At 40.9% G+C, this 27,464-nt stretch overlaps 1 protein-coding gene across 1 annotated transcript in view; it reads right to left on the bottom strand.

Annotated features, from left to right (window-relative positions):
- The window catches only part of usp10 (ubiquitin specific peptidase 10), a 66,499-nt gene extending 42,810 nt beyond the window's left edge, over nt 1–23,689 (bottom strand). Inside the window, exons 1-4 of the mRNA XM_048546577.1 lie at nt 23,578–23,689; nt 8,604–8,672; nt 7,256–7,301; nt 5,320–6,408 (exon numbers count right to left, since the gene is read on the bottom strand). Coding sequence (XP_048402534.1) covers nt 5,320–6,408; nt 7,256–7,301; nt 8,604–8,672; nt 23,578–23,598 — 1,225 coding nt within the window. The 5' untranslated portion in view covers nt 23,599–23,689. The remainder of the gene's footprint in view (nt 1–5,319; nt 6,409–7,255; nt 7,302–8,603; nt 8,673–23,577) is intronic.
- Between the last annotated feature and the right edge of the window lie 3,775 nt (nt 23,690–27,464).

The following is a 27,464-nucleotide window of genomic DNA, read 5'->3' as shown; positions in this document are numbered from 1 at the left end:
AGGAAGAACAGGTTAGGGAGGCAGAAACAGGCTGGGCTGGTTTTGGGATGCAGTGGGGGGAGGGGATGAGCTGGGCTGGTTGTGTGATGCTGTGGGGAGAGGGGGCGAACTGGGCTGGTTGTGGGATGCGGTGGGAGAAGGGGAGATTTTGAAGCTGGTGAAGTCTACATTGATACCATTGGGCTGCAGGGTTCCCAAGCGGAATATGAGTTGCTGTTCTTGCAACCTTCGGATGGCATCCTTGTGGCACTGCAGGAGGCCCATGATGGACATGTCATCTAAAGAATGGGAGGAGGAGTTGAAATGGTTTGCGACTGGGAGGTGCAGTTGTTTATGGCAAACCGCGCGGAGGTGTTCCGCAAAGTGGTCCCCAAGCCTCCGTGTGGTTTCCCCAGTGTAGAGGAAGCCACACCGAGTACAATGGATACAGTATACCACATTGGCAGATGTGCAGGTGAACCTCTGCTTAATATGGAAAGTCATCCTGGGGCCTGGGGTAGGGTGAGGGAGGTGGTGTGGGGGCAAGTGGAGCACTTCCTGCGGTTGCAGGGGAGGGTGCCGGGTGTGGTGGGGTTAGAGGGCAGTGTGGAGCGAACAAGGGAGTCACGGAGAGAGTGGTCTCTCCGGAAAGCAGACAAGGGTGGGGATGGAAAAATGTCTTGGGTGGTGGGGTTGGATTGTAGATGGCGGAAATGTCGGAGGATGATGCGTTGTATCCGGAGGTTGGTGGGGTGGTGTGTGAGAACGAGGGGGATCCTCTTTGGGCGGTTGTGGCGGGGGCGGGGTGTAAGGGTTGTGTTGCGGGAAATGCGGTCAAGGGCGTTCTCGACCAGAACCAGCCCAGCCTATCTCTGCCTCCCTAACCTGTTCTTCCTCTCACCCATCCCTTCCTCCCACCCCAAGCCGCACCTCCGTTTCCTACGTACTAACCTCATCCCAACTCCTTGACCTGTCCATCTTCCCTGGACTGACCTAACCCCTCCCTACCTCCCCACCCATACTCTCCTCTCCAACTATCTTCTTTTCTCTCCATCTTCAGTCCGCCTCCCCCTCTCTTCCTATTTATTCCAGAACCCTCACACCATCCCCCTCTCTGATGAACGGTCTAGGCCTGAAACGTCAGCTTTTTTGCTCCTGAGATGCTGCTTGGCCTGCTGTGTTCATCCAGCTTCACACTTTATTATCTTGAATTCTCCAGCATCTGCAGTTCCGATTATCACCTACAGCTTCAATCTCTGCTTTGTGGACCAGACACCAGTTAGACTTGTTACTTGTGGAAGACAACAGAATATCCTGCTCCCCTAGAAATATGACCAAGCAAAAAACACTTGTTGGGTCAGAGAAAAATCTCGAAAAGAAACTGAGTGTTTCCAAATGATTTTGACTCACATCTGTGTGGGCCCTTCCCATGACCACCTCCTAAGTTGCAATCAAGACAAACATCTTATTTCAGGAAATCAAGAGATCAGCTACTGCCCAGTGGTAACAGCCTTTCCCATAGCCTTTCATTATCCTGCTAACACCATTTTGCCAAAAGATGACAAAGTTGAATCTTCTCAACGAGCATTTTGATTTCCAAGACTACAACGGACTTGAGAAAGGGTCCCCAATGCGCACACATGAAAAAAGGGTATTAGTTGTGCTATCCTTGGCGCAGAGATGCAGAAAGCACTTACGAGTTTACCCATCTGTTTGGAGACCTGATTGGTAAGAATATTGCTATGGAAATACAGCATGTGCCAGGCTTCATAACATTGCTAACCTCCCCACCACACACACGCACACACATACACGTGTGTATTTTTACAGCTTTCAGCACGTGCAAACGCAACAATCGGCAGGCCCAAATGATAATCTCAAATTGATATCTGGTATAATACTCCAGATTATTTAATAAATATAGCTCAATACTAGAATCACAACAAACACTGAACATGGTTTCAGACGCTCGTAAGCACGGACTGGCTGAGCACAACTGGCAGGGTTTCTGACGGGAACAGGTAGTGGGACATGTTTGATATGTCTGCATGACCCAGGCACTTAAAATTCATTTGTGTGGTCAGCAAAATTTCATAAAATGGCAGCATCCTGCTAGTGGAGAACACCATGGTCTCCCAATGACTGTCATCACAAATCCAACACATTATGCCTTACTGGGGTAGTGTGAAATGTCTGTAAAATTCCCCAATCTACCAGTCTTTTAGAACCCAGTTGAAAGAAAGCATAGACCAGGTTTCCCGTATTAACAAGAATCATTTGAGGTTGTTGACTTGCTTGCTGAGCTAGCTTGTTTTTGTTCAGACGTTTTGTCACCATGCTAGGTGACATCATCAGTGGAGTCTCCGATGAGGCGATGTTACTCTATTCCGCTTGGAATTTATACTGTCTATCCGTTATGGTGAGTACTGTCATTTCCGGTTTTGATCTGTATAGATTTGTATATGGGGATCCAATTCTGTATGTTTGCTGATTGCATTGCGGGTGGAGACCCATGCCTCTAGGAATTCCTGTGCGTGTCTATGTTTGGCTTAGGCTACCATGGTTACTTTGTCCCAGTTAAGCTGATGACCTTCATTGTGTGAATGTACAGATATTAAGACAAGATCATTATGCTGTTTGGTTGCTAGTTAACATTCATGTATTCTGATGTAAAGTTAAATGCCATCAGACAGACAGGAAGGCAACTAGCCATCAGAATACACAAATATCAACAAGCAGAAAAAAAGCACAACGAACTCGCCTTAATAACTGTACATTCAGACAATGAAGGCCATCAGTTTAACTGGGACAAAGTAACCATAGTAACCTAAGCCAAACACAGACACGCACAGGAACTCCTAGAGGCATGGGTCTCCACCTGGCATGCAAACATATAGAATTGGATCCCATATATAAATCCAAACAGATCAAAACCAGAAATGACAGTACTCACCATAACTGACTGGACAATATAAATTCCAAGCGGACTAAAATACCGTCACTTCATCAGAGGGTCCACTAATGATGTCACCTAACATGGTGAAGAAACGTCTGAACGAAACAAACCAGCTTGATGAGCAAGTCAACAATCCAAGCTACAGATCTTTGCCAAAACTTTGAAGAATGCTTTTATGACAAATCAATTCTAACTACAGATAAACAATTATGAACCACTGACATAAAGCTAGCCCACAAACTCTTCCATAGAGGCACACAGATGCAGACACAAAAAGGGTGTTATGGGCAGTAGAAAAGACTACAAAGGCAGATCACTTTCCTGTCCACAAGGTTTGCTGTGACAAGGCTACATCTGATCAGAAGGCTGTTCCTCAAACCTCCTTCTCCAGGTATTTTTATTTGCTACAGGAGGTATATGTTAGCTGGTTCATATGCATAATTAAGGAGCTGATATTTAGGTCAACTTACAACTGATGAGGTTAAATAAAATGGCTCGCTCCAGGCTTGAGTTGCCTTTTACCATAAAAGAAAAACAGGTCCTCCCTTTCTGGACATGCAGTAGTTTCTGTCCCGAAAATTTACAACCTCAAGCTGCTCAGCTGCCTTGGTACCAATCTCACGTTTTCGTAGCAGGAGCTCATTGTCATGTGAAATGGTAGCCAGCTACATGCTGCTGGTCAAATGTCCATTTGTACGCAGTTCCGTTGCTACAACCTGTCTGAAACTTGGCTTTCCCCACTGCTTCAACCAACAACCATGTAAACAGCACTTACAAGCAGGCGGAAGTATAACAACCCCTTGCTTTTAAACCAGTCCTTTACTCAGTTCAGTTCATAATCAAATACAGAAAAACAAAAGTAAAACACAAGCAAAACATCCTGTCAACCATCACAAAGAGCAGTATGCTGAACTTGCTCAGCCAGCTGCAAGTCACGCACAACTAGTCCATCCTTGCAAATCTCAGAACACCAGTTCAACATTAGGTGCAATTTTGCATAACTCTTAAATAATCTAGACTGTGCCAAAACCTACATCAAAAACCAATTTATCAGTCAGCCTTGTAGTGTTATGCACTTATGTGCCAGAAACCCCCATATATATTAATACAGGACTCTGCTTTACTCAGGTTAAAAGAATTTGCACATATATTGTGTACCTTTCATACAGCAGAAAACAGCTGAGACTGCCAATCTCTTGCATTGGCATGGTAACACCATGGCCAGAGTATACCTGTCTGGTCTTAGAACTAAGATTGACAGTCAACTATTCCTGCTGTACCCCTCAGAGCAAATGTGGCCCAATCAGCAAGGTTGTTAATCCACTATATAAACTGATGGTCTGGCATCCCAGTTCTGATGAGTGCAAGATAAAAAATTGAGCTTATGCCTCCTTTTACCAATATTTAGCTTCTATGCTACTAAGCAATTCATTATAGCCCTGGATGCAGGCAACTAAACGTGCCAATTTGTGACCTATGGCTCATTCCTGACATTTCACCTTCACAGGGGATAGACACTTGCTGGTTTCCAAATGCACTAATACATAACAATGAATAACATCCAAACAAACAGGTGCAGTTTCATTTCATCCGGCTTATCACATACACGACCACTGCTACATAACACATACAAACTATTCTGCATGGCACATCTAGCCAAATGTCTTCAAGCCCAAGAATATTCTGATACATACTGACCAACTCAGAGTACGAAACAGAACTGTTGTTAGTAGATACTGCTGAGTGAAGGACCTCTTTCTTTCCTGCCCTGCCCTCCCAAAAAGAATATAACAGTATCTCAAACTTAATGGAACCTTCAGCTGAATTCAAACAGTGCAACATTATAAACTGAGGCACAGGCTTAACCAAGTGCAATCACTGGTGAGGAAGTGACTTGCTTTTAGTGACTTTCATCACAGTGGGTTCAAATTAATGAAGTATTAATGATCTTCTTGATTTTGTGCTGATAAATTAAATACCTTTTCATGTATCATTCATTTATGTGCAGCGACATATTCTTGATAATACATACAACCTATTCAAACTTCAGGTATGACATCCAGTGTCTGATTTCCTGTCAAGTTGCCAACAGATGCACAAGCACTGCTTTTCCACATTCAGACTGTTGTCTTATACATTATGGCAACTGGTTGCACAGCAATACATCCAGGTAAGGATGCACTTTCTGAAGTTAAATAGCTCAACAGACTTGTCTCAAGCTTTGTCTAAACTAGAATTTTAGCTTTAAGAGATCCTCATTTTCTTTGAGGTATTAATTGTTGAAAACATTTAAAAACAAATACTTAATTTGAAACTAGCCAAAGTATACCACAAAAGTAGAACTTATCATTTCAAGTTCCTTTGTAACACGTTCTAAAAATTACCAGCTATCTGTTGGGCTGCAGAATCCTCAGACATTGGAACAGGCACGTCCATTCTTATTTCCGGTTGCTTTTCAGGTAATTGAACAGAAGCACTGGCTGGTATGACCTTTGCCTCAACATAGGCCACAGGTCCTGCTGAAGACGGCTTTGAATTGTGGAAGAGACTAGCCCAGGATTTGGCTGGCAAGGGAGCAGAAGCAGTAGAAGGAGCTAAAACTGTCTGCTCTGGCTCAACTGCAAATACATCCTCTGGTTTCTCCTGCTCGCATTCTATGCTATCAGTCTGCAATTCTTCCCCATCGGTACTAGGATGTGCTACGGCATTATCACCAGAAGATTCCAGTATTTGTCCACTGTCATTTTTAACATCCACATTAATGTCTGCGCCTACATAAGATTGTGCAATAGCTGTCCTTACTGGGCTATTCCTACCAGTCTCAGAAAGATCAGGCTGTTCAGTGGAATTAACCTCATTAGTAGGCTCATTGTTTGCCTCCAGCTTAAATCCAGGCTGCTCAGCAGTCCTGGCCTCATCTAATGCACTAGAGACTGTATCATTACAGAAGGCTCCACTAATGAAGTCCGCATCATTTTCAGGGCTGTCACAAGTCCTCTGATTCGCTTTTGAAGAAATAGCTCCATGAGATTCAGGAATCTCTTTTGGACCAAGTAATTCAACCTCTTCTGGGCTTATTGCATTGAGCCCTGAGTTTAACACATGTCCATTAACAAGGCCCAAAGTTTCAGAGGGACCACCTGCATCACTTGCACCTTCCTGATAGCGATAATAACCGGGTGGTCTTTTCTTCTTGTTTCTTCTTTCCCTTGGGCCTTGCCCTCGGTAGACAAGATCATCATTTCCCTGGCAATTGCCACTGTCCAGAGAAATATTACCCTCTCCAAACTGGCAGTCAATGGAGCTATAGGCAGCTTCTTCTGTCAAGTTATTGAGGGATTTCTGTACAGGTTGATAACCCAATATAAATTCCGGTGCCTGTGGATTTAGCGTACTGGAAACTTTGTAAATATTGCCCTGCAATCCAGGTGGTTCCGACTCATTTTCTTCAGTGTCTGAATCGTTTCCATCTCCTACATAAACAAAAAAAAATCAGCTGCAAATATATGTACATACCCTCTAAGTTGCTATATAAAATATTAAACTATTCTTCATCTTGCTCCAAAAATAAGACACTGAAATGCAAAATAACAAAGTGTGAAGGTGAATGAACATAGCAGGCCAAGCTGCATCTTAGGAGCACAAAAGCTGACGTTTCGGGCCTAGACCCTTCATCAGAGACGTCTCTGATTAAGGGTCTAGGCCCGAAACGTCAGCTTTTGTGCTCCTAAGGTGCAGCTTGGCCTGCTGTGTTCATCCAGCTTCACACTTTGTTACCTTGGATGCTCCAGCATCTGCAGTTTCCATTATCTCTCTCACCGAAATGCAAAGCTTATTTTAAGTGAAAATAATTGTGCTATTAAGTTATGAACAAGTGAAATATTAACTATGCAATGGTTTAAACAGCTTATATTCGAGATTTCAGCTGAAATCACTCTTCAGAATTCTAGGGGAGTCAACACTTGTATTAACCATGTAGCATCAAAAGTAATTTATATATTCATTCCAAAATTATTCCGTAAGCATTTCTTGCAAAAGAAAAGAAAATCAATGTGCACATAAAATTCAAACTTCCAGAAGCTCCAAATTTAGGAGCTGACTCAAGCGATTAGTTTTTTTATGTACGCACTCCCAGCACTAGGCATTATTTGGAATTAGTCTGGATTAAGAAAAAGCAAATATCCATTATCACGCCTACAACACAAAAGCATTAAAAGGTAAACATATTTTATGCATGATCTTCATACTATTCAAAATTCTTCCAGATTATCAAGTTCAAAGGAATCCTGGCAAATACTTACAAACAAACCAAACACTTACCTACTGATTGACTGACATGCAAGACTTTTTCATTAAATGGGGGAAGCTGTGCCAAACAGAAAACAGGAGTTTGGTATTACACCTTGCACAGGATTATACAAAAACTCAAAACATAATCCTTTGCCACATATTTTTGTTGAAAGCGATACAATTTAGTGACAAATTAAACAATTCAGTGCAGAAAATTTCAATTCAAATACACATGACACTTTCAATCTACAATACCAAAATTACTTGTATCTTTATAGCATTATAAATGCAAAATATTACATAAGAAAACATCCACAAACTTTACCAGAGCTGCAGATGCTAGAAATCTGCAACAAAACAAAGAGCTAGAAAAACTCAGCAGCATCAATAGAAAGAAAGCAGAGCCGACATTTTGGGTCCAGAGAGAGACAGAATATGGATGTGGACATTTTTGAGGGCCCCTTGTGGAAGGTGGGATCAGAAATAGAAACAAACTTCAGTGTCTTTAAATTGATCCTTCTTTTAGTAATAATCACCAACATTCTGAACACTGAATATACTGCCATCAGTGCTGGAAAAAAAAAAGCTATTTCAGGAGGAGCATATCCTTGGACTCATTACCTTTGTTGGCTGTAGGGGAAAGGGGGAAAACAAAAAGCTCCCCAATTTTAAGTACATGATGATTAAAAATATTCAAGTTGCCTTCAAAATCAAAAACTGATTTGAGTTAGAGGTGACTTGGGAGCCACTTAAAGGATATAAATAGGCACATCTCATTCTACAATGACCCATATTAATATTTTGTGCATTAAAGATTTTCAACTTGTACTTTCCAATTGTAAATTGAGATATATACTGAAAACACATGGGACACTGTTCTTGAACTGAACATTAAAACAGTATTTTACTTTTAATGCCACAGAAATGTAGATCACAACAATAGCGCAGTTGAAATGTGACAATCACTGTATATGAACAAAATCATGGAATCATTAAACACTGCTTTTCCAGGCCTTTCTTCTAAAACTTAAGCTTACATATGATATACATTTTTGTTTTGATTCACGATATACATTTTCATATCTTCATATTACTCAGAATGAAGGTGCTATTCCAAATGTCTTGTTTCAACCAAAAACAACTTAAGTCGTTGGAAGTGACAATTAATTTTCAAAGGGCACAATTCTGTTCATCTTAAATATCTATTCACAGCAGTTAACAGCCTTCAATGATCTCTAGTTCCATTACTTGGTCAAAAGTCTGTTAACCCTTAGCAAGCAGCCAACAGAGTCACCTGGAAATTGTTATTTGATAAACAAAAATAAAAAAATCCAACTTTTACCACCCCCCGCCCCACCCCCACAAAGAGTACACTCACCTCAACAGAGCTGCGTGATGTGACAAAGAACTGATTGAATTCATCAGGGCTGAACTCCCCAAAGATGTACTGAAGAAAAACAGAAAAAGGACATTTATTAACCTAGATCTGACGGTGAGCATGCAATACTTCCTAAAATCTAGGAGACTTATTAAATGACCAACTTGTTGTAGCGACAGGATAAACTACAATACTAGGACACGCTGTTCATTTATATTCTTGTCAGTATTCTTTAAGGCACATGCCATATAATCAACAGTTGAGGACTGTGCAAAGCCACAGGTTTTTCCACGATTACTAAATGTTGCTAGGAAGAAAATCTTTTTGAAAAATTAATTCAGATGAACATAGGATATAGTAACTTATCAAACTGAATAATTAAAGGTCAAAACAAAAAGTACGTGATAAAAACATTAGCAAATACCAGAATTGTAATTAAGCATTTATATGCCTTTACTTCTGAATCCAAGAGTCCATGAACAAGCTACATTTAGACAGCATCTTCAACATAATATAACACTTAATATTTGCTGCTGAACTGCACAAAATATTGCGACATGACTAAAAACCTATTCAAAGTCAACCGAAAAAAATAAGCTGTGCATCTGTTCTAGATCAATCACCAGCCCCTCAAGCTGAATGTTTCTATTCATGGAGCAAGGGCAGCCAACATCTTCAGAAAGATGAATTGCAAAACTCACAAAAACAGATGTCACCAGCAGCATCTACATTCGATAATTAAAAATTGCCCAGGTATGTCTGTCCACAAGAGGCAGGACAAATCCAATCCAGTCAACTATCACCTCAAGTCTGTACTCAAAGTGAGGGCAGGTGCCATTAACAAAGCCAGCAAATAGCACTTACTGAATAATAAATGTGCTCACGTGATGCTGGTTCCTCCATGTATAGTCAGCTCCTGGTCTCGTTACAGCCTTAGCCAAGACAGGAACAATATAGTTTAACTCCAGAAGGGATGTGAGGGTGATACCCTTAACATTAAGGCAATATTCAAGGGGTCCTAGCACACAGAAGTAAACAGAAATCAGGAGAAAACTCTCCACTGGTTTGAGTCAGATCTGACACGAAGAAAGTAAGTTGCGGCTGAAGGCCAATCAACTTGACCAAAGGATAATCACTGCAGCTCTTCACGATGGGGGACATAGCCATAACCATCTTCAGGTGTTTTAACAGTGACTTTCTCGCCATCATAAAGGTCAGAGATGGCAATTTCACTGATGAATACACCGTGTTCAGTGCCATCACCAACTCTTCAAATTCGGATTTATGCCATGCAAATGTTAGGCAACACTCACCGCCAAGAAGAAAATTCAACCATCCCCACCTCGGCAAATTGATATTGCCATTGCTGAAGCACTCATTAACATAGTCCTGTCGTCACCACTGGCCAGAAATTAAACATGACTGCCATATAAACACTACGGCTACAAAAACAGGTTAAAACCTGGAAATTCTGCAAGTAAATTGCCTCCTGGTTTCTCAAAGCCTGCCCACCATTAACTAGACAAATCAGCGATGCAGTAGCATACTTGACACTTCTTGGAGGTGCATTCATCCAGGTAACAAAAGCTCAAAATCATCTAGGACGAAGGAGCATGAAGACCACACCATTTTTCACCTTCAACATTCACGCCCTCCATCACCAACAGCAGCAGTGGCTATTATTTACAGGATACAATGCAGCACCTCTAGTCTCTTTTGGCAAAATTGTCTAAACCTGCAACCCAAATACACCTAAAGCAAAAAAGACAGCAGATGCATTGGAACGCTGCCATACACCAGTTCTACCTCAAGCGACACACCACCCTGGCTTGGAATAAAAGTGCTGATCCTTTATAGTTACTGGAATAAAATCCTGACATTCCTTCCCTCACAGCACTGTTGGTGTACCAACAACCTAAAGATTGCTGTGGTTCAAGAAGGAAGTTCACCACCAATTTTGTAAGGGCATTATATACCAGCCTGTCTACGTGACACACGCATCCCATGAACATGCAAAAAATTCATACTCAATTAGAGGATCATAGGCCCAGGCAAACTAAACCATTCATGACACTCTGCAATGCAGTCCTTTATTTCCTTAATCCCAGTGTGCTCCATCCCCATAAAGCTGGAAATGCACTCTTTCTTTTGTCTTTATTTGGAAGTACTGTTATTCTATATTTCAGTTCTGTTTTATATAAATCACCCAAATGACTAGATATAAAGAAATCAGAACTGTGGATGCTGGAAATTAGAAACAAAACAAATTGCTGGGAAAACTCAACAGGTCCGGCGGCATCTGTAGAGCGAAAGCAGAATAAATATTTCATTACCATCTTCAGTGACTCTTCATCAGAACTGTCTGCAGCTGGGAGAGATCGGTATATATAAAGATGGGTTAAGTGCAGATCAGCAGTATTTAATAGTGGTGATGATGCCAAGAACAAGAGAAAGAGAGAATGATGGTTGGACTGACAAATGAATGGGTAAATGTCAGTCTGGGGGAAACTACTACCTGGGATCATTTGCAGCTGACAATGTCACCAACTGACCCAACATGAACTGTAGCTCATTCTCAATACCATATATTCCCAGTCATGAGCAAGTGGAAGGGACATAGGGTCAGCAGCAACCATGACCCCTGAGGGTTTCATCACGACCTACAAAATTTGTCCAGAATGTAGTGGGAATTGATTAAGCAATTACAGAATCAAAGCGGTTAATTTCATCAGTATCCCTTCTTTGGCACACTGACTGAATTACTAAACACCAATCTTTAGCATAGATATACTCAAATCTGATTTATGGGAAGAATATCTAAAATGGAGACAATTGGAACAAAAGTCACATAGGCAAGACATACGCTAGGGACATTTTAGATGTATTGTAGCTTCTGGATTAACAAAAACGCTGAAAGCAATGAATTGCTTTCTCCATGGCCCATTTCAGCCAGAGTCAACTTGCCAACCAATGGGCACAATCTTCTCCTGTTGTTACAAATTTCTACAAATGCTGGAATTTGGCCCAGTTTGTCCTGATGATTCAGCAACATGTCCCTCTTTTCAACAATGTCCAATTTGGTTATTTCTTCACATGCACCTTTTGGTCTCATTTGTTATGTAGGATCCAAATATTTTCCACACTAGAGGTGTTCTCCTTGCATCAACCACCAAGATGTCCAACCTATACATTATCAATCCATAACATTATAACCTTGTGTGGGAGGGCAACAAAAATTCCAAGTTGACTCAATTAATTAACACACCAGTGAACAACTACAACTGAAAACAAACTGTTATATTCAAGCAAAATCCCAAAGGAAATTAATGTACGTATTTGTCTTCAGTGCAATAGACATATACACTGCGGCACGGTGGCTCAGTGGTTAGCACTGCAGCCTCACAGCGCCAGGGGCCCAGGTTCGATTCCAGCCTTGGGTAACTGTCTGTGCGGAGTTTGCACATTCTCCCTGTGCCTGCGTGGGTTTCCTCCGGGTGCTCTGGTTTCCTCCCACAGTTCAAAGATGTGCAGGCTATGTGGATTGGCCATGCTAAATTGCCCGTAGTGTTCAGGGGTGTTGGGGGATGGGTCTGGGTGGGATGCTCCAAGGGGCAGTGTGGACTTTTTGAGCTGAAGGGCCTGTATCCACACTGTAGGAAATCTAATCATATTTAAGAATTTATCCTGCACAATGTGGCTACTAGCTTGCTTCTAAATTTAGCTTTCAAAACACCCTCACTTCAAGTTTCAACAAACTAAAAAGGTACTTTTATTTGCGTCTTCCTATTTTTGGAACAAAGAACAAAAGAAAAAGAAAAAACAAAAGAACAAAGAAAGAGAAAGAATAAAGAAAAAGAAAAAAGAAGAAAAAGAAAAAAGAACAAAGGACAAAGAAAGAAAAAAGAACAAAAGAAAAAACAAAAGAACAAAGAAAAAGAAAAAGAAAAAAGAAGAAAAAGGAAGAAGAAGAAAAAGGAAGAAAAAGAACAAAGAAAAAGAAAAGAACAAAGAAAATCACAGCACAGGAACAGGCCCTTAGGCCCTCCAAGCCTGAGCCGATCGAGATCCTCTGTCTCAGCCTAAGCCTGTCATCTATTTTTTTAAGGGCCTGTATCCCTTGGCTCCCTGCCCATCTACGTACGTGTCCAGATACATCTTAAAAGACACTATCATGTCTGCATCTACCACTTCCGCTGGCAACGCGTGCCAGGCACCCACCACCCTCTGCATAAAGAACTTTCCCCACATATTTCCCACAAACTTGCCTCCTCTCGCTTTGAACTCGTGACCCCTAGAAATTGAGTCCCCCACTCTGGGGGAAAAAGCTTCTTGCTATCCACCTTGTCTATACCCCTCATGATTTTGTAGACCTCAATCAGGTTCCCCCCTCAATCTCTGTCTTTCTAGTGAAAATAATCCTAATCTACTCAACCTCTCTTCATAACTAGCACCCTCCATACCAGGAAAGGAAAAATAAATACTTCTCTCAAACTGGCAAAGAATTATATTCCTAAAATACTGCACTTTTATTCCAGTATCACAATCCTCATAATGTCCGAGTAATCAGTTGACAGTGCGAGTGAGAATGTTTAAACTAAAACAAACAATTTAATAGAAACTTGGCGTAATAACTTTACCATACAAAAACAAGGTGGAACTGGTTCTGGAACATAGGTTTCTTTTAAACCTATCTCTGCCACAAACAGTTCATTAGATAACAAGGTGTAGAACTGGATGAACACAGCAGGCCAAGCAGCATCAGAGGAGCAGGAAAGCTGACATTTTGGGCCTAGACCCTTCTTCAGAAAAAAAGAAGGGTCTAGGCCCGAAATGTCAGCCTTCCTGCTCCTCTGATGCTGCTTGGTCTGCTGTGTTCATCCAGCTCTACACCTTGTTATCTCAGATTCTCCAGCATCTGCAGTTATTACTATCTCTGCAACAAACAGCTCCTTGTCCATTGAATCAGATTTCCCTACCTGGCCACTCTCACCTGAACTAACTAGTTTTTAATTTTGATGTCCTATCTGATGCTGAAGAGAGATTCTAACGGTACAATGTCTCCAATACAAGACCACCTAGCTCCACCTTTGTAACGTGAGCTTACCCCTTCCAAGGCACCCAAGTGCAAAACTCATAAAACATGACAAGCTGGAGGCATAGGTGAGTAGAACATTTTGCGAAAAGATAATTTTATATAGAGTGCCTTGGAAGGAGGAAGGAAGGAAGGAAGGATTGAATTTAAGGATGAAATTTCACAACTCAAATCTCAACAGCTGAAGACATAGTTGCTAATTTTAGGGTGCATGTTTTATGTGCAGAAAGGAATAAATTGGAGGAATGATGTTTTCTAGGGAGGAGTGTGGGATTGAAGATGCTAAGTAATAGGGATAAACAAGGCCACAGAAGGATGTGAAAATAAGGATGGGGCTGAAGTTTGAGGTGCTGAATTCGTGAGCACAGGATAAATTAGTCATCATGCTGGTTAAGATTGCCAGAACTGGAGGGTTTGAGTGATAGGGAGAGGTTTGACAGGCTGGTGCATTTTCCCCTGGACTATCCAAGGCTGAGTATTGACTTTATAGATTTACAAAGTTGAGGGGCATGGATAGGTTGAATAGTCAAGTCCTTTTCCTGCAATGGGGGAATCCAGAACTAGACGGCATAGGTTTAAAAAGAGTGGGCGAGAAATTCCAACAGGACCTGAGGGGCACCTTTTCGTGGAAAGGTTGGTGCATATATGGAACTGCCACACCAAAGGATCTGTTTTAGTGCTGTATGAATATCTAACTCTAAAAAGATTTGGATAGGTTCGGAGAGTGGGAGAAGAAGAAGTGGCAGACGGAGTACAATGTGGCAAAGTGTAAGGTCATGCACTTTGGTTAGAAGCATGGACGATTTTCCAAATTAGAAGAAAATTCAGAATCTGAAATGCAGAGAGTCTTGGGAGCTCTAATCCAGGATTCTCTCAAGATAAATTTGCAGGATGAGCCAGCAGTTAGGAAGGCACATGCAACTTTGGCATTTGTTTTTAAATTCAAGTCCTCTCAAAATAAAGACATACTTCTGAGACTCTATAATGCTCTGGTCAGGCCAGATTTGGAGTATTGTACTATACTCAATGCAATTTAGAAGGATGAGCGGGGATCTAATTGAAACTTACAGAAGACTAAGTGGCCTGGACAGAGCAGATGTTGGAAAGGTGTTTTCATTGGTAGAGGGGACTGGAACCCAAGGGCACAGCCTTAGAGTAAAGAAAAGATCTTTCAGAATAGAAATAAGGAGAAGTTTCGTTAGCCGGAGAGTGGTGAATTTATGGAATTCACTGCCACAGAAGGCTCTGGAGGCCAGGTCATTGCATATATTTAAGACAGAGACAGATTGTCAAGGGGATCAAGGGTTACAGAGAGAAAGCAGGAGAACAGGGTTGAGAAACTTATCAGCCGCGACTGAATGGTGGAGCAGACTCAATGGGCTGAATGGCCTAACTTCTGCTCCTGGGTCTTTTGGTCTTTATTGAACAGAATCAGATGAGCTTGTTGGCTGGCTTTCCATCTTGAAGGCGGTAACATTTGAGGCATATAATCTGGAAGTAAAACACATCAAGATTTCAACAGCAATTTAACTAGTGCCACGATCAAGATCGATTAATTCACTGCAAAATCAGGAATGGAACTCAAAACTTTCAGATCTAGGCTGTAGACGAAGTCTTAGATGCAACATCATGGCCTCAGTACACTTACTACATTTACCTCCAACTGTTAAACATATAGCAAGCAGCACCTAGCTAGCACACGTTCGCTGTCATGCTTGTGGATATACACAGAAAGTAATCAGTTGATTGTGAAGTACGTTAGAACATGCCAAGACGACAAGAAGTTGCAACATAAATGCAGTCATGAGATAATAGGAACTGCAGATGCTGGAGAATCCCAGATAACAAAAAATGTGAAGCTGGATGAACACAGCAGGTCAAGCAGCATTTTAGGAGCATAAAAGCTTTTGTGCTCCTAAGATGCTGCTTGGCCTGCTGTGTTCATCCAGCTTCACACTTTGCATTTATGTTGTAAGATAACAATCTATTTTCGCACAGAAAGATATTTCATTGTCAAATACACTGGCCCATCAGGTCTTCAACCACACTCCAAAGAATATCCTGCCCTATCCCTGTAATGCCACATTAACCATGGCTTACACACCTAGCTTGTACATCCCTGGCCAATCCATGTAACCTGCTCATTTTGGACTACAAGGAAACCTGAGCAACCAAAAATCGTTCCAGAAACAGGGAGAATGTGCAAGCTCCACAGTCACCCAACGATAGAATGAAACTGGGTCCCTGTTGCAAGTCTGCAGCTCTAATTTTCAATTTTCCCTTAAAAACTCAAGCTGCTCTACCAGCTTCAGAAAAGTTCCTCAATTAAAGTACCAGCCTAAGATGCTGTGCAGTTTAACAAACATCAACTTAACAAAACACACAGTTTATGTTCAAACGTTTAGAGAGAGATTTTAAGCATTTAAGAGATTTTATTATATCTCACTGAACGTATGCCATATCACCCATAATGGTGATTTCTTCTCTCCCCCTGCGCCCCCCACCCCTCAAGAAGCACCATGGTCTCTTTGGCATCCAGTCAGCTCTAAGTTATCACACTTTTGGTTGGAAACCTGTAGTTAAGGCAACTCTCTGACAAATTCAGTAATTTGATAACTAAAGCAGTCTGTCCACAGGGCACTGTTTATTAGCAATCCTAATGTAACTTTGCTTTGCATTCCTTTAGATTCAAATGACAAGGTATAAAATGAGAACCTGATACTCGGGTAGTCCACAGTCCCAAAAAATTTTATCCAAGGTTAATCTTGGAGGTGACATTTTAAATTTGCTTTAAAGTATTAGCACGACACAGATTTACGTGAAGCTGACCACAATGCCAACCATTGTATTAAAAGATAAAAGACTTTAAATCAGGTAGATCAGTAAGATTGAAATTTGTTTCAGGTAAGACTATAAGACGGGTTCTAAAAAGCTCAGCTTTTTGACTTGAAATCCAGACAGCCTACCAGTTCTGTCTTGATTAAATATAATCAGCACAAGCCATGTATTCGAAGAAAATTCCCCAGGCATAATTGGTGTAACTAAGTTTTGGCTTCACATTTCTGCATGCAAACTCTCTGGGCCTCACTGAGTACAACAAGCCCCAAGCAGAAGAAAGCACATACTCTTATTGGCGTTTTTAAGTGGTAGCATGGTTTTTAAACATTTTACACTGATTCTCCAGTAGATTCATTGCTGTTATGTAGATCTCACACCATTTATAATCATATCAAATAACAAGTTTTAGTCTCCTCATATGCCAATGCTTGGAAATTCTGACATCTTTTGATACTGAAGTGCGAGATTCATATATGTAGCCGTAGTACAATTATATAGTCCCTTCAGACGTGATAGTGGGCTTCTAAGTCAGTCAAAAAAAAGACGTTAAAACAAAATTAAACTGGAACAATTTGTGTTACTAGTTTGCTATGTTGTCTGCATGTGAGGAAGGCAATATACACCAGCTTACATGATCGAACAAATTGTCCCTGCCAACTTAACAGACAACCACACGAGGTGGGAAAACTCAAATCTGTGTGGTTTGCACTAGGATATGAAAAGCATTTTAAATACTCATTTAATAATTTTCATACACATGAAACAAAGTTATAATTTGTTTAATTACTTATAAGTGTACATTTACTTTATCCTTAAGCTTTTTTCTTCGGTTAACAGCTCAGTTATTACACAATACATATGTTCCTGTTGCGACTGCACAAAATTGCAAGTATACTTACAAGGTTGAGTGTATTTTTAGGAAACCAATGATTTCAAACAGTTCATACAAGCAAAGACTATGGAATATTCTGAAGTAGCATCTGTGGTCTTGTGATTATTATAAGGCTACAAGGTTGGTTAGATTTCAGTTTTTTCAAAATGTAAATATCTAAATAACTCTTGGACTTAGTGGTTCGGCTGGGCAATTAAAACCACTTATCTATGCGACACAAGTTAAAATCCAACTCTGGGAGACAGGAATAAAGAATTTCTTCTTAGAATTTTAGCTGATATCATCATTCAGGTAATAGTGGGTGGCTGGTACAGAAGATACATTCAGATTTACATAATCTAAACTAATACTGCCCGAAGTGGGAGAGCGAGATCTCACATAAGATTGATAGCTCCAAGGCAGCAATATGCACAAGGGAACTAGCCCCTCTTCTCATAGGTTTTCTGTCCATCCCTACTTCACCACCTCCTGCTTTTCCATACACACCTGTACTGTCTAAAGGTTCATGATCATTTTTATGCCTGAAATGAGATCACAGGGAGAAAACATTTGGGAAGCACCAAAATTGTAAAATCCCTAAAGTGCAGAAGAGACCATTAAGCTTATCAAGCATGCACCATCCTCCAAACAGCACTCAACAGCCCCATGACTCATCCACCTAGCCTGGATCCTATGGAGCAATTTAGCATGGCCAAGCCACCCAACCCACACATCTTTGGACTACGGGAGGGAACCCTCAGACATGAGGAGTGTGCACAATTTGCGCACAATCACCCAAGGTCAGAATCGAACCTGGGTCTCTGGCACTGGGAGGGAGTAATGCTAACTGCTGTGGTGGCCTTAAAAATAAAAAACCAAACAATTGAGTCCTTCACTTAATGAAATTATAATCTATAGAAGGTTTGAGGCTCTCAAAAATAAAAATGCAACACAAAACGGGCTTTGATAACGTTAACAGAAACAAACTGAGGCATGGATATATATTTACATCACACAAAGTTCTGATGTGATTGTTATATTTAACCTTCAACAATTTGCACATTAGTCTTATTTCTATTTTTAATATCCACTTCAGACATGGTGACCCAGGCAAGGCCACATTAAACTTCCCTACTTGTCTTGGAAAGGAGAGTAACTTCATCTTAATGCTTGATTTTACAACTTATCCGTTTGCCGTGTCTTTCAAATAAGGTACTATAAGCCAAGTGCAGAATACGAAATGAGTGCAAGCATGGCATATGATAATTCCACAATATTCCAACTGATCTACCTAGCATCAGACACAAGATAACCAGTTTTATTGAATTAAATTTCACATTTTGCCACCATTGCCTGGCAGCAAGGTACGAGCTAAGGGTTGCAGAGAATTCATTTACAACAACCGCAGTGCTATGGTGAGAAGAACACTACAGTGTGGTATTATGTATGAATCATGTGACAGATTTCAATGCTATCAATACAAACGCAGAATCAAGCTAACGGACCAACTATCCCACCGAGAAAGGCTATTTGCTTTCAGAATTCAATGCAAATAAACTCATGTGCCAGATTCTTCAGCACATTATGTAAATGTATAGTCCAGTTCACAGGATACTAATAGGTAGCATGACTACACAGGTAGACATATATACACAGACACCACACTCCTCATGACGCTTACATGTCACAGGACAGGCTGCTTTATCATACAGGTATCCACAAATGTTGGCATTACAGAAATTATGGCAAGTGTTGTAGGTGCATACTATCCTTAACTTCTTTTAAACTATTAAACTGCTCATGGCACTGCTACAAGTCACTTTGGAGGAAAGTAATACATTGGTAATGGAAAGAATTAGAAACCTTCAACTGCACTCGAATAACACCACTTGGTCAGAACCTAAAAGTTGAGTGAGATACTTAAAATTACAAAATTGAACAGGAAAGTTTGACAGAAGTTGATAACGATGTCCCGAAGCACAACATGAAGCAAGATCTTGCAACAGAGTGTGTAGTTGTTCACAAATTACTGTATATAAACTTGTAAGCAATATTGAATTATCTGGTATTAATAGGACAGTGGTATTCTGAATACAAAATTGGCTAGGGGACGATATGGACTAGCAATAAACAATCATTTTCCAGACTACAGGAATGCATACAGTGGTGCTTGCTACAGTTCGGTTTTAGGGCCGCTGCTCAACTGAAACAAAAGCAATGTTCTGGAATTAAATGGACTGCATTTCAAAGTGGTTCAATGATGGAATGAAACAGTATATGAGGAGGTTAGAAACAGATTTCAGGAAAACAGACTGGTGAATTAGATGGATGTACATCAAACAGAATTTAGCAGAGAAGTGTGAAATAATACAATTCATTAGGAAGAATGAACACAATCAATATATTACATTAACCAACTTAAGGTTGCAAAAAGGGTGAGACACAGGGACAGGTGTATAAGTGAAAATAAGTTCATAAAGTGTTAAAAATGCATGAGCTCGCTGGTATTATCAATTGAGGAAGAGCACACAGGTAAGGCTGTACTAAACATTCATAATAATTCATTACGGATGATACTTCAGAAAGAATGTCATCTCAAAGTGTGAAAACAAGATTTACTAAAATGATTAAATATTTTGTGTGGAGGGTGCGAGGAAAGGGGAAACTTTAAAAATCTTCAGTTACATGAAAAGACAATTTGTCGTCAGAGGAGGCTAAGGGGCAATCTGATACAGGTTTTTAAAATCATTTAACAGTTTTTAATTACAAATAAAGGATAAGTATTCCATTGGCAGAAGAGTGACTAAACAGGGCACTGAGATTTACAATTACATGATATATCAGGTTATTTGTGAGTCAGACAGGGTGGTAGAAATTGAAATTTTCAAAGGGAATTGGTTAAATACTTTTAGAATTCTACCAAGAAGCTCGCTCAGACAATTAGGTCAAGTAGCTACTTCTGTCTGATTCTACAGCCAGAGTTAACAAGCAGTGCTGAAATGACAGCTGCCATCGCTATCCTTGAAGCAGTGACTCCCTTGTGTGGAGTCACTGTCATTCTGGGGCCAACTCTAAGAGGTTGCAAGTTTAGCAACTGTGATGTCAAACTAATCAGCCAGTCATATTGAAGAATGTTATATGTGATTGGTACATACAGAATGAGTACGTTGATGTATGCAGAGTCAGCAAGAAGTTAAGGCAGATTTAAAACACTCAAAACCAATACTTATCATGTAGAAATTTGACCTTTCACAAACAAGCTTGGTTTTTTCAAGGATGAAAGGAGGTATCCAGAAGTAATGATGACTTGGTCATCTGTTAAAAACTCAAGCATATTTCACTGAATGATTTTTAAAAATAACAATATTACTGCACAGAAAAGAAACTTTATATCTGTTCAACTGGCTTCTAAAAATTGCAATCTGCCAGAATAGAAGAGCAGGGAATCAGTGACAAAAACTGCTGGATAATCACACTAACTGTGCATTTGGATACCAGAATTGTCGTCAGCTTCACGTTTATACATATGCTTCCTATATACATTTGCGCCAGAAGTTTTAAATTGGAGGGACTGTCATTTCATCTGTACCAAATACTATAATCTAGGGTAGATCTGTAATGTCAATTTATCTGCTGATTGTTAAAATAGTAAGAAACCAAAAACAGTGGCAACAATCTAGAAAGCATGTGTCATAAAAATAGTTTTTCGTTAAAAAAGCCATACATATTCAAAATTAGACCTTACAATTAATTTCAGTTTTGAACAATGTAGCCTGCAAGTACAACTGTTTGCTGCAACAGCAATAATTTTCAATAATGATCTAAGACAAATCTATGTAAGACAAACGTAAGCAGAAATTTCTCATGGCACTTTAGGTGCTGCATAAATGCAATATTTAGGTGTTGTACAGGTGATTTTGAAAGTCCCCCTTCTATGGATTGTCAATTTTCATTGGGCACTGCAGTTTCTGCATGAAAACAAAACTGGATGAAGTAAATTCATTTAAAATTGAAAATAACTTTTAATAAATAATATTTGGAAAAAAGTATTTTTAAAATTGCAAAAAATCATTGATACCATATTAGAGATGAAACTCCAAACAGACACGTCCAATCTTCAACTATTAATTTTGCATGCGTAAGTTCAATCATAACTAACAACTGAAATTAATAAGTAGTGGGAATGATTAGTGAGATCTTCAGGCTAATAATTATCAGCTCTCTCATTTCAGCCCGTCCCCTTACAGCTAAAAATCCAGACTGGTTAGAATTTATTTATTTGTGTTGAACTATTTGTAAGTGCTTTAAATTCAAACAAGAGCCAAAATAGAGTCCTTTTCAACCAATGGATTTGTTCATAAAGCAGACATTATAAATTAATCTATCAAGACCAATTCAAAACCGTGCAGTTCCTGGCAGAATGAGCTGTCATACTGATCGAACTATCCATGGCAGCTATTTAAGGTGGTGGTCCATACTGTTTGATGCAATAATGTCTTTGCCTGCAGATATTCTTCCTTGACTTGGGCACGCTCTTGTGAAGCCATAGGCTCGACAACACCCCATTCTCATGTTTGGGTTTACCAGCACCCTCCTTTCTTCACCTACAGATGGGTGAAGTCAGCTGTGTCAGATTGTGGCTTTTTATCCCCCCACCCCTCCTGTGTGTTGGTCTCATTGGCTTTTGGTCACCCCTTTACACCATGTGGCCGAACGCACAAAGATATTAGCCCAGAGCAAAATCTTGGTGTATACAGAGAATTGGAATGACCAAATGGCACAGCAAAAGATCAAACAGTATGCATATTCGCACTGATGAATTTCAGTTCTAAATTTTCTCCAAAAATTCAGCATGACTTTTTTAGAATTACAGAAATTTATTGTACAGAGGGAGGTTATTTGATCCAATATGTATCAGCTCCCGACAACTACCCAGCTCACCCGACTAAATTTTTTTGAAATGTTCTGTACGAATAACTAAAACTTAAAATTTAACAGCCAGAAAGCAGTCCAAAGTGCAAGCAGCTAAAAAGTTCAAATACCAAAAAGCTTCATAAAGCAAGCAACTTTTAAAAGTACAGTTGAAAGCAAAACACCAAAATCTATGTTTGCAACATTTAATATGTTCAGTAAATTGTTTCTGCACTCATGATTTTGGTAATTCAGCTGACAATTCTGAATTTAAGGGCTTTTTAAAATTTAAGTTAAATTTGTAGACTCATTGTTCTAATAATGACATACAAAGAAAGAAAATGCTCGTCAGATTTTATGTTAAACATTACAACATAATTGGCAGCTTATCCACACGTGTGATTTATTTGAATAAACCAAGATGAACTGTTCAAATCCCACTCAACGCCGTTACAAAACTTTCTAGATGTTAAAGTGTGCCACAAGTTTGATCAGGCATACAGGTTGAACTATATAATTAGTGAGACTAAAATCTAAGGTGTGATGTGTATACTGTAGCATAGGCAGAAACCAAGGGATTTCGTTCAGAACACGTGCAAAACAGGGGCACCCCCACCCCCAAAATAAAATGGTCAGAATCCACTTCCACCATTCCCGACTGATAAAAGTACATGTTCACAAGTGGATCTTGAAGCATTTTTCCACCCAATTTGCTGTGATAAAACTCAAGGATATACCCTGCCGTCCAAGAGAATCCCTTCCAGGTTAACTGCAGGGGACACAGAGTCCAAGGTGGAATGAATCATCATGCGCCCCTCCCCCACCGCTCATCTCTTTTAATGTTTTCTTGCTGAACCGAACAATTTGGAATGCAGCCGAACTATGGAAGATGGCCTGTAACAGGGCCGCGGCGCATTTCAGATCCAGGCAAAGCGAAACGTGAGGCACCAGGGCGGGCGTGTCTCATTAACGAGATATATCCTTCGGGTAGTCGACAACCTGATAGCATCGTGTGGGGCCCTGGGCTAAAACTCTGCGACCGCAAGTAGTCAGGCTGAGGAAAATACCCTGGGGCCTAAACCTCATGGATTCTCTTGCCTTCTCCGCCTCCCCCCACCCTCCCCCCGCGCTACCACCGCCTCATCCTCGACAGGGAACGAAATCTCTCATCTTAAATCCCCCTCAACCGCAAGGTCGCTTCATTCTCCGCCCAGTCCCCGATGCTCGTCCGCCGCTGCCCTGCCATCCCCGACTTTCCTCACCTTTATATTGTTGCTAGCCATTTTGCTGCTTTTGAATGAGATAACTCATGCTTCCCCGTTTGCCGCCATGTTGTCTGCTCCGCCAGAGGCCGTGCGCCTGCGCGCCCGTGTCCCTGGCACCTCCCCGAGACACCCGCCCCCAACCGTTGCCCTCCCATTGGTCCAACACCTCTGCGCTCTCCTATTGGTCTGACTGTTCAGCTTTCCCCCATTCGTCCCTATGACCCGCGTCTCCTTCTCCATTGGTCCGTCGGCAGCAACGATATTCTTCCATTGGTCTGCCACCTTCACGCTCTCCTATTGGTCTACTAGCTTCGTATTCGCCGTCCTGTTGGTCCGCTCGCGGATGCCGCCGTCCAGCCAATGGCTTACCAGTCAGGCGAATAGTGGCCTCCTGATTGGACAAATCGCGCGCGGCCGGCGAACCCCTTGCTCAACGATTGGCTATAACCAACCCCACTTGATCTTTTCTCCGTGCCTATTGGTCAGCTTGCAACAAGGGTGGAGGAAATGCCGCCTAATAGTTTTCTGTTTAAAAGAGCAATTCAATTTTCAAGTGGTGTCTAGTTTTATTTTGGATTTTGCTTCTGATCTTCGTTGAGGTGTGCAATAATTCGATTTTAGTTCAGGACGGATTGTTTTCAGGTCATTTTGAAACTCATGAGTTTTCAGGTGTCGGCCAGGGTTCCAATTTAGTGAAAGTGACAAACCAATTTGTGCTCATCAACCTCAAAACTAACAGCGAGATAATAACTCGCGAATATATATTTTGTGATGTTGTTTCAGGAATGAATATTTATGCTGAAACATAAGAAGGGCTGTTGGGACACAGTAGTAGCATTCGTACCTGTGGTCCAAATCAGAAGTCTTTAGTTCACCTGAGGGGTTTTGCTCTGAAAGTTAGTGATTTCAAATAAACTTGGACTGTAACCTGGTGTCATGTGACTTCTGGCCTTGTCCACCCCAGTCCAACACTAGCACCTTCATATCATACCTCTGGTCCAGTAGCCCTGAGTTCAAATCCTCCTGCACCACATGTGTGTAATAACATCCCTGAACTGGGTCATTAGAATATATATCGCCACTGAAACGTGCAAGAAACAGCAGGTCTGACGGCGTCTGTAGAGACAGGGTTACTGCTTCAAATCTGAACTGACTCTTCTTCAGAATCTTTTATTCTAAGATACTTCAGTTTGAAATACTGCTTCCGGGACCTTTACATACAACCATGCAAGCAGACGTTTTCTGAAGAACAGTCAAGGCCTGAAACATCAGCCTTCCTGCTCCGCTGATGCTGTTTGGCCTGCTGTGTTCATCCAGCTCTACACCATGTTATCTGAGAGCCTTAATTTGATGTCTTTTCAGAAAAACTGCACCTCCACAACATTACCACTTGATAGCACGAATCTGTCATGCTATCAAAATAACCAATAATTTGGACAAATGTGAGTAATGAAGGAATCTCGGACAGAATTGTTCACTGAATGTGTTCAATAAATTTGCTGTATTCTTTGAAGAGATGACAGACAGAGTTAATGAGTGACATGCTAAAAGTCTTTGATAAAATGCTGCACAATAGACTTGTGGACAAGGTCATAGCCCATTGAATAAATGGATACTAAAACACAGGTACAAAATTGGCTGACTGACACGAAACCAAGAGTAGTAATTGATAGAGAAAACAAGGTGTAGAGCTAGATGAACACAGCAGGCCAAGCAGCATCAGAAGAGCAGGCAATAAATGCTGGCCAGACAGTGATGCCCACGTCCCACAAATTAATCCAAAAAAAAAACTACTCTTAGGCTTCCTTTCTCCAAGAAAAACTGACGGGGCATCTCCAATCTGCTTCGGAACTTAAAGTTGCTGAAACCAACCTTATGAATTATTTTTCTGCACAATCTCAAATGCCTTTGTTTTTGGCCGACGTGTAGAATCCAGAACTGGACAGTTAAGGCCAAATCAGTGCTTTACATTTGTGTATAAAAATTAATATCAAATCAGGTATTAAATGGCAAAGCATGCTTGAGGGGCCTATGGCTTGTTCAAATAATTGAATGTACTCCTTGCTCTCACACTCTATGACCATGCTAATAAAGTCTATGATACTTCATAGATATATTAATCATTCTTTAGTACTATCCTGCCACCTTCAATCATATCAACTACACATGCACCCTTTTAGGATGGTACCTTTTTATATCATATCATCTCCATTTTTTTCCTGTCAAACTGAGACACTTTGTGCTTCTTTTCATTGAGCTTCATGTGCCACCTGTCTGCCCAATCCACTATTTATTTCCTTTTGAAGTTCTACTCCATCTTCTTCATAGTTTACAATATTTCCAAGTTTTGTGTAATTTGTTTTGGAATTGTGCTCTGCAAAATCTATCTACCTCTGCACAGTGGGGTCTAGATCAATAATTTATTTCAGCATGGATCCCGACCCTGACGCAGGAGACCTTTTTCTACAAATCTTTCCCCAACCTAAAATAACCTATCAACTACTACAGAGATAGTTGCTCTTAAAAAGGTGGTGGTGAGCTGCCATCCAACCACTGTGGGTTGACATAATGTCATTAGGGAGGGAATTCCATCAAAAGTTAAGGAACAGCGATATATTTCCAGGTCAGAGTGGTGAGTGGTTTAGTGAGGAAATTAAAGGTGGTGGTTCTGATATATCTGCTGCTCTTGTCCTTCTAGATGGAAATGGTCATGGGTTTAGAACGTGTGTACCTGACGCTATGTGGTGAGTTTCTGTAAATAGTACACACTTCTGCTATTGAGTGTCAATGGTAGAGGAACTGTAAGCTTGCGGATATAGTGCTAATTAAGCAGGCTGCCTTGTCCTGGATGATGTCAAGCTCCTTGTGTATTGTTGGGGCTGCAATCATCCAGGCAAGTGGGGCATTTACCATCATACTCCTGACTTGTGCCTTTAGATAGTGACAGGGTTTGGGGGAATGAGGAGGTGTGTACATTGTCACAGTATTCCAAGCCTCTGACCTGTTCTTGTAGCCACTGTATTCACATGGTGAGTCCAGTTGAGTTTCTGGTCAATGATAACCCCCAGGATGTGACATGGGGAATTCAGTAACGGTAACACACTGAATGTCAAAGGAGGTGAACAGATTGTCTCTTATTGGTGAAGCCCATAGACTGGCATTTTTGTGGCACGAATGTTACTTGCCACTTGTCAGCTCAAACCTGGATATTGTCAAGATCTTGTTGCATGTGAACATGGACTGCTTCAGTATCTGAGGAGTCTGAAATGGTGCTGAACTGTGCAATCATCAGCAAAAATCCCCACTTCTGACATTATGATAGAGACAAGGTCATTGATGAAGCAGCTGAAGATGGTTGGGCCTAGGACACTACCCTGAGGAACTCTTGCAGAGATGTCCTGGTACTGAGATGACTGACCTCAACGACCATGACTATCTTACTATGTGTCAGGTATAACTCTAACAAGTGGAGAGTTTGGCCTAAATTCCCAGTGATTCCAGTTTTGCTAGGGGTCCTTGATGCCACACTTGATCAAATACAACCTTGATGTCAAGGGCTTTAAAACTCTCCTCATCTCTGGAATTCAGTGCTTCTTTCCATGTTTGAACCAAAGCTGTAACAAGGTCAGGAGCTGAGTGGCCCTGGCCAAACCCAAACTGGAAAGATTATAGCTGAGCAGGTGCTACTTGCTAGCACTGTTGATGACACCATCCATCACTTTACTGATGATTGAGAGGAGACTGATGGCGCAGTAACTGGTAGGGTTGGATTTGTCCTGCTTTTTATGCACAGGATGCACTTGGGCAATTTTCCACATTGTCGGGTAGATACCTGTGTTGTAACTGTATTGCAACAACTTGGCTAGGGGAGCGGCAAGCTCTAG

The sequence above is a fragment of the Stegostoma tigrinum genome, chromosome 16, assembly GCF_030684315.1.
Source record: "Stegostoma tigrinum isolate sSteTig4 chromosome 16, sSteTig4.hap1, whole genome shotgun sequence".
Taxonomy (NCBI): Eukaryota; Metazoa; Chordata; class Chondrichthyes; order Orectolobiformes; family Stegostomatidae; genus Stegostoma; species Stegostoma tigrinum.
The sequence above is the reverse complement of the archived record's forward strand: the minus strand, read 5'-3'. Positions and strand labels throughout refer to the sequence as shown.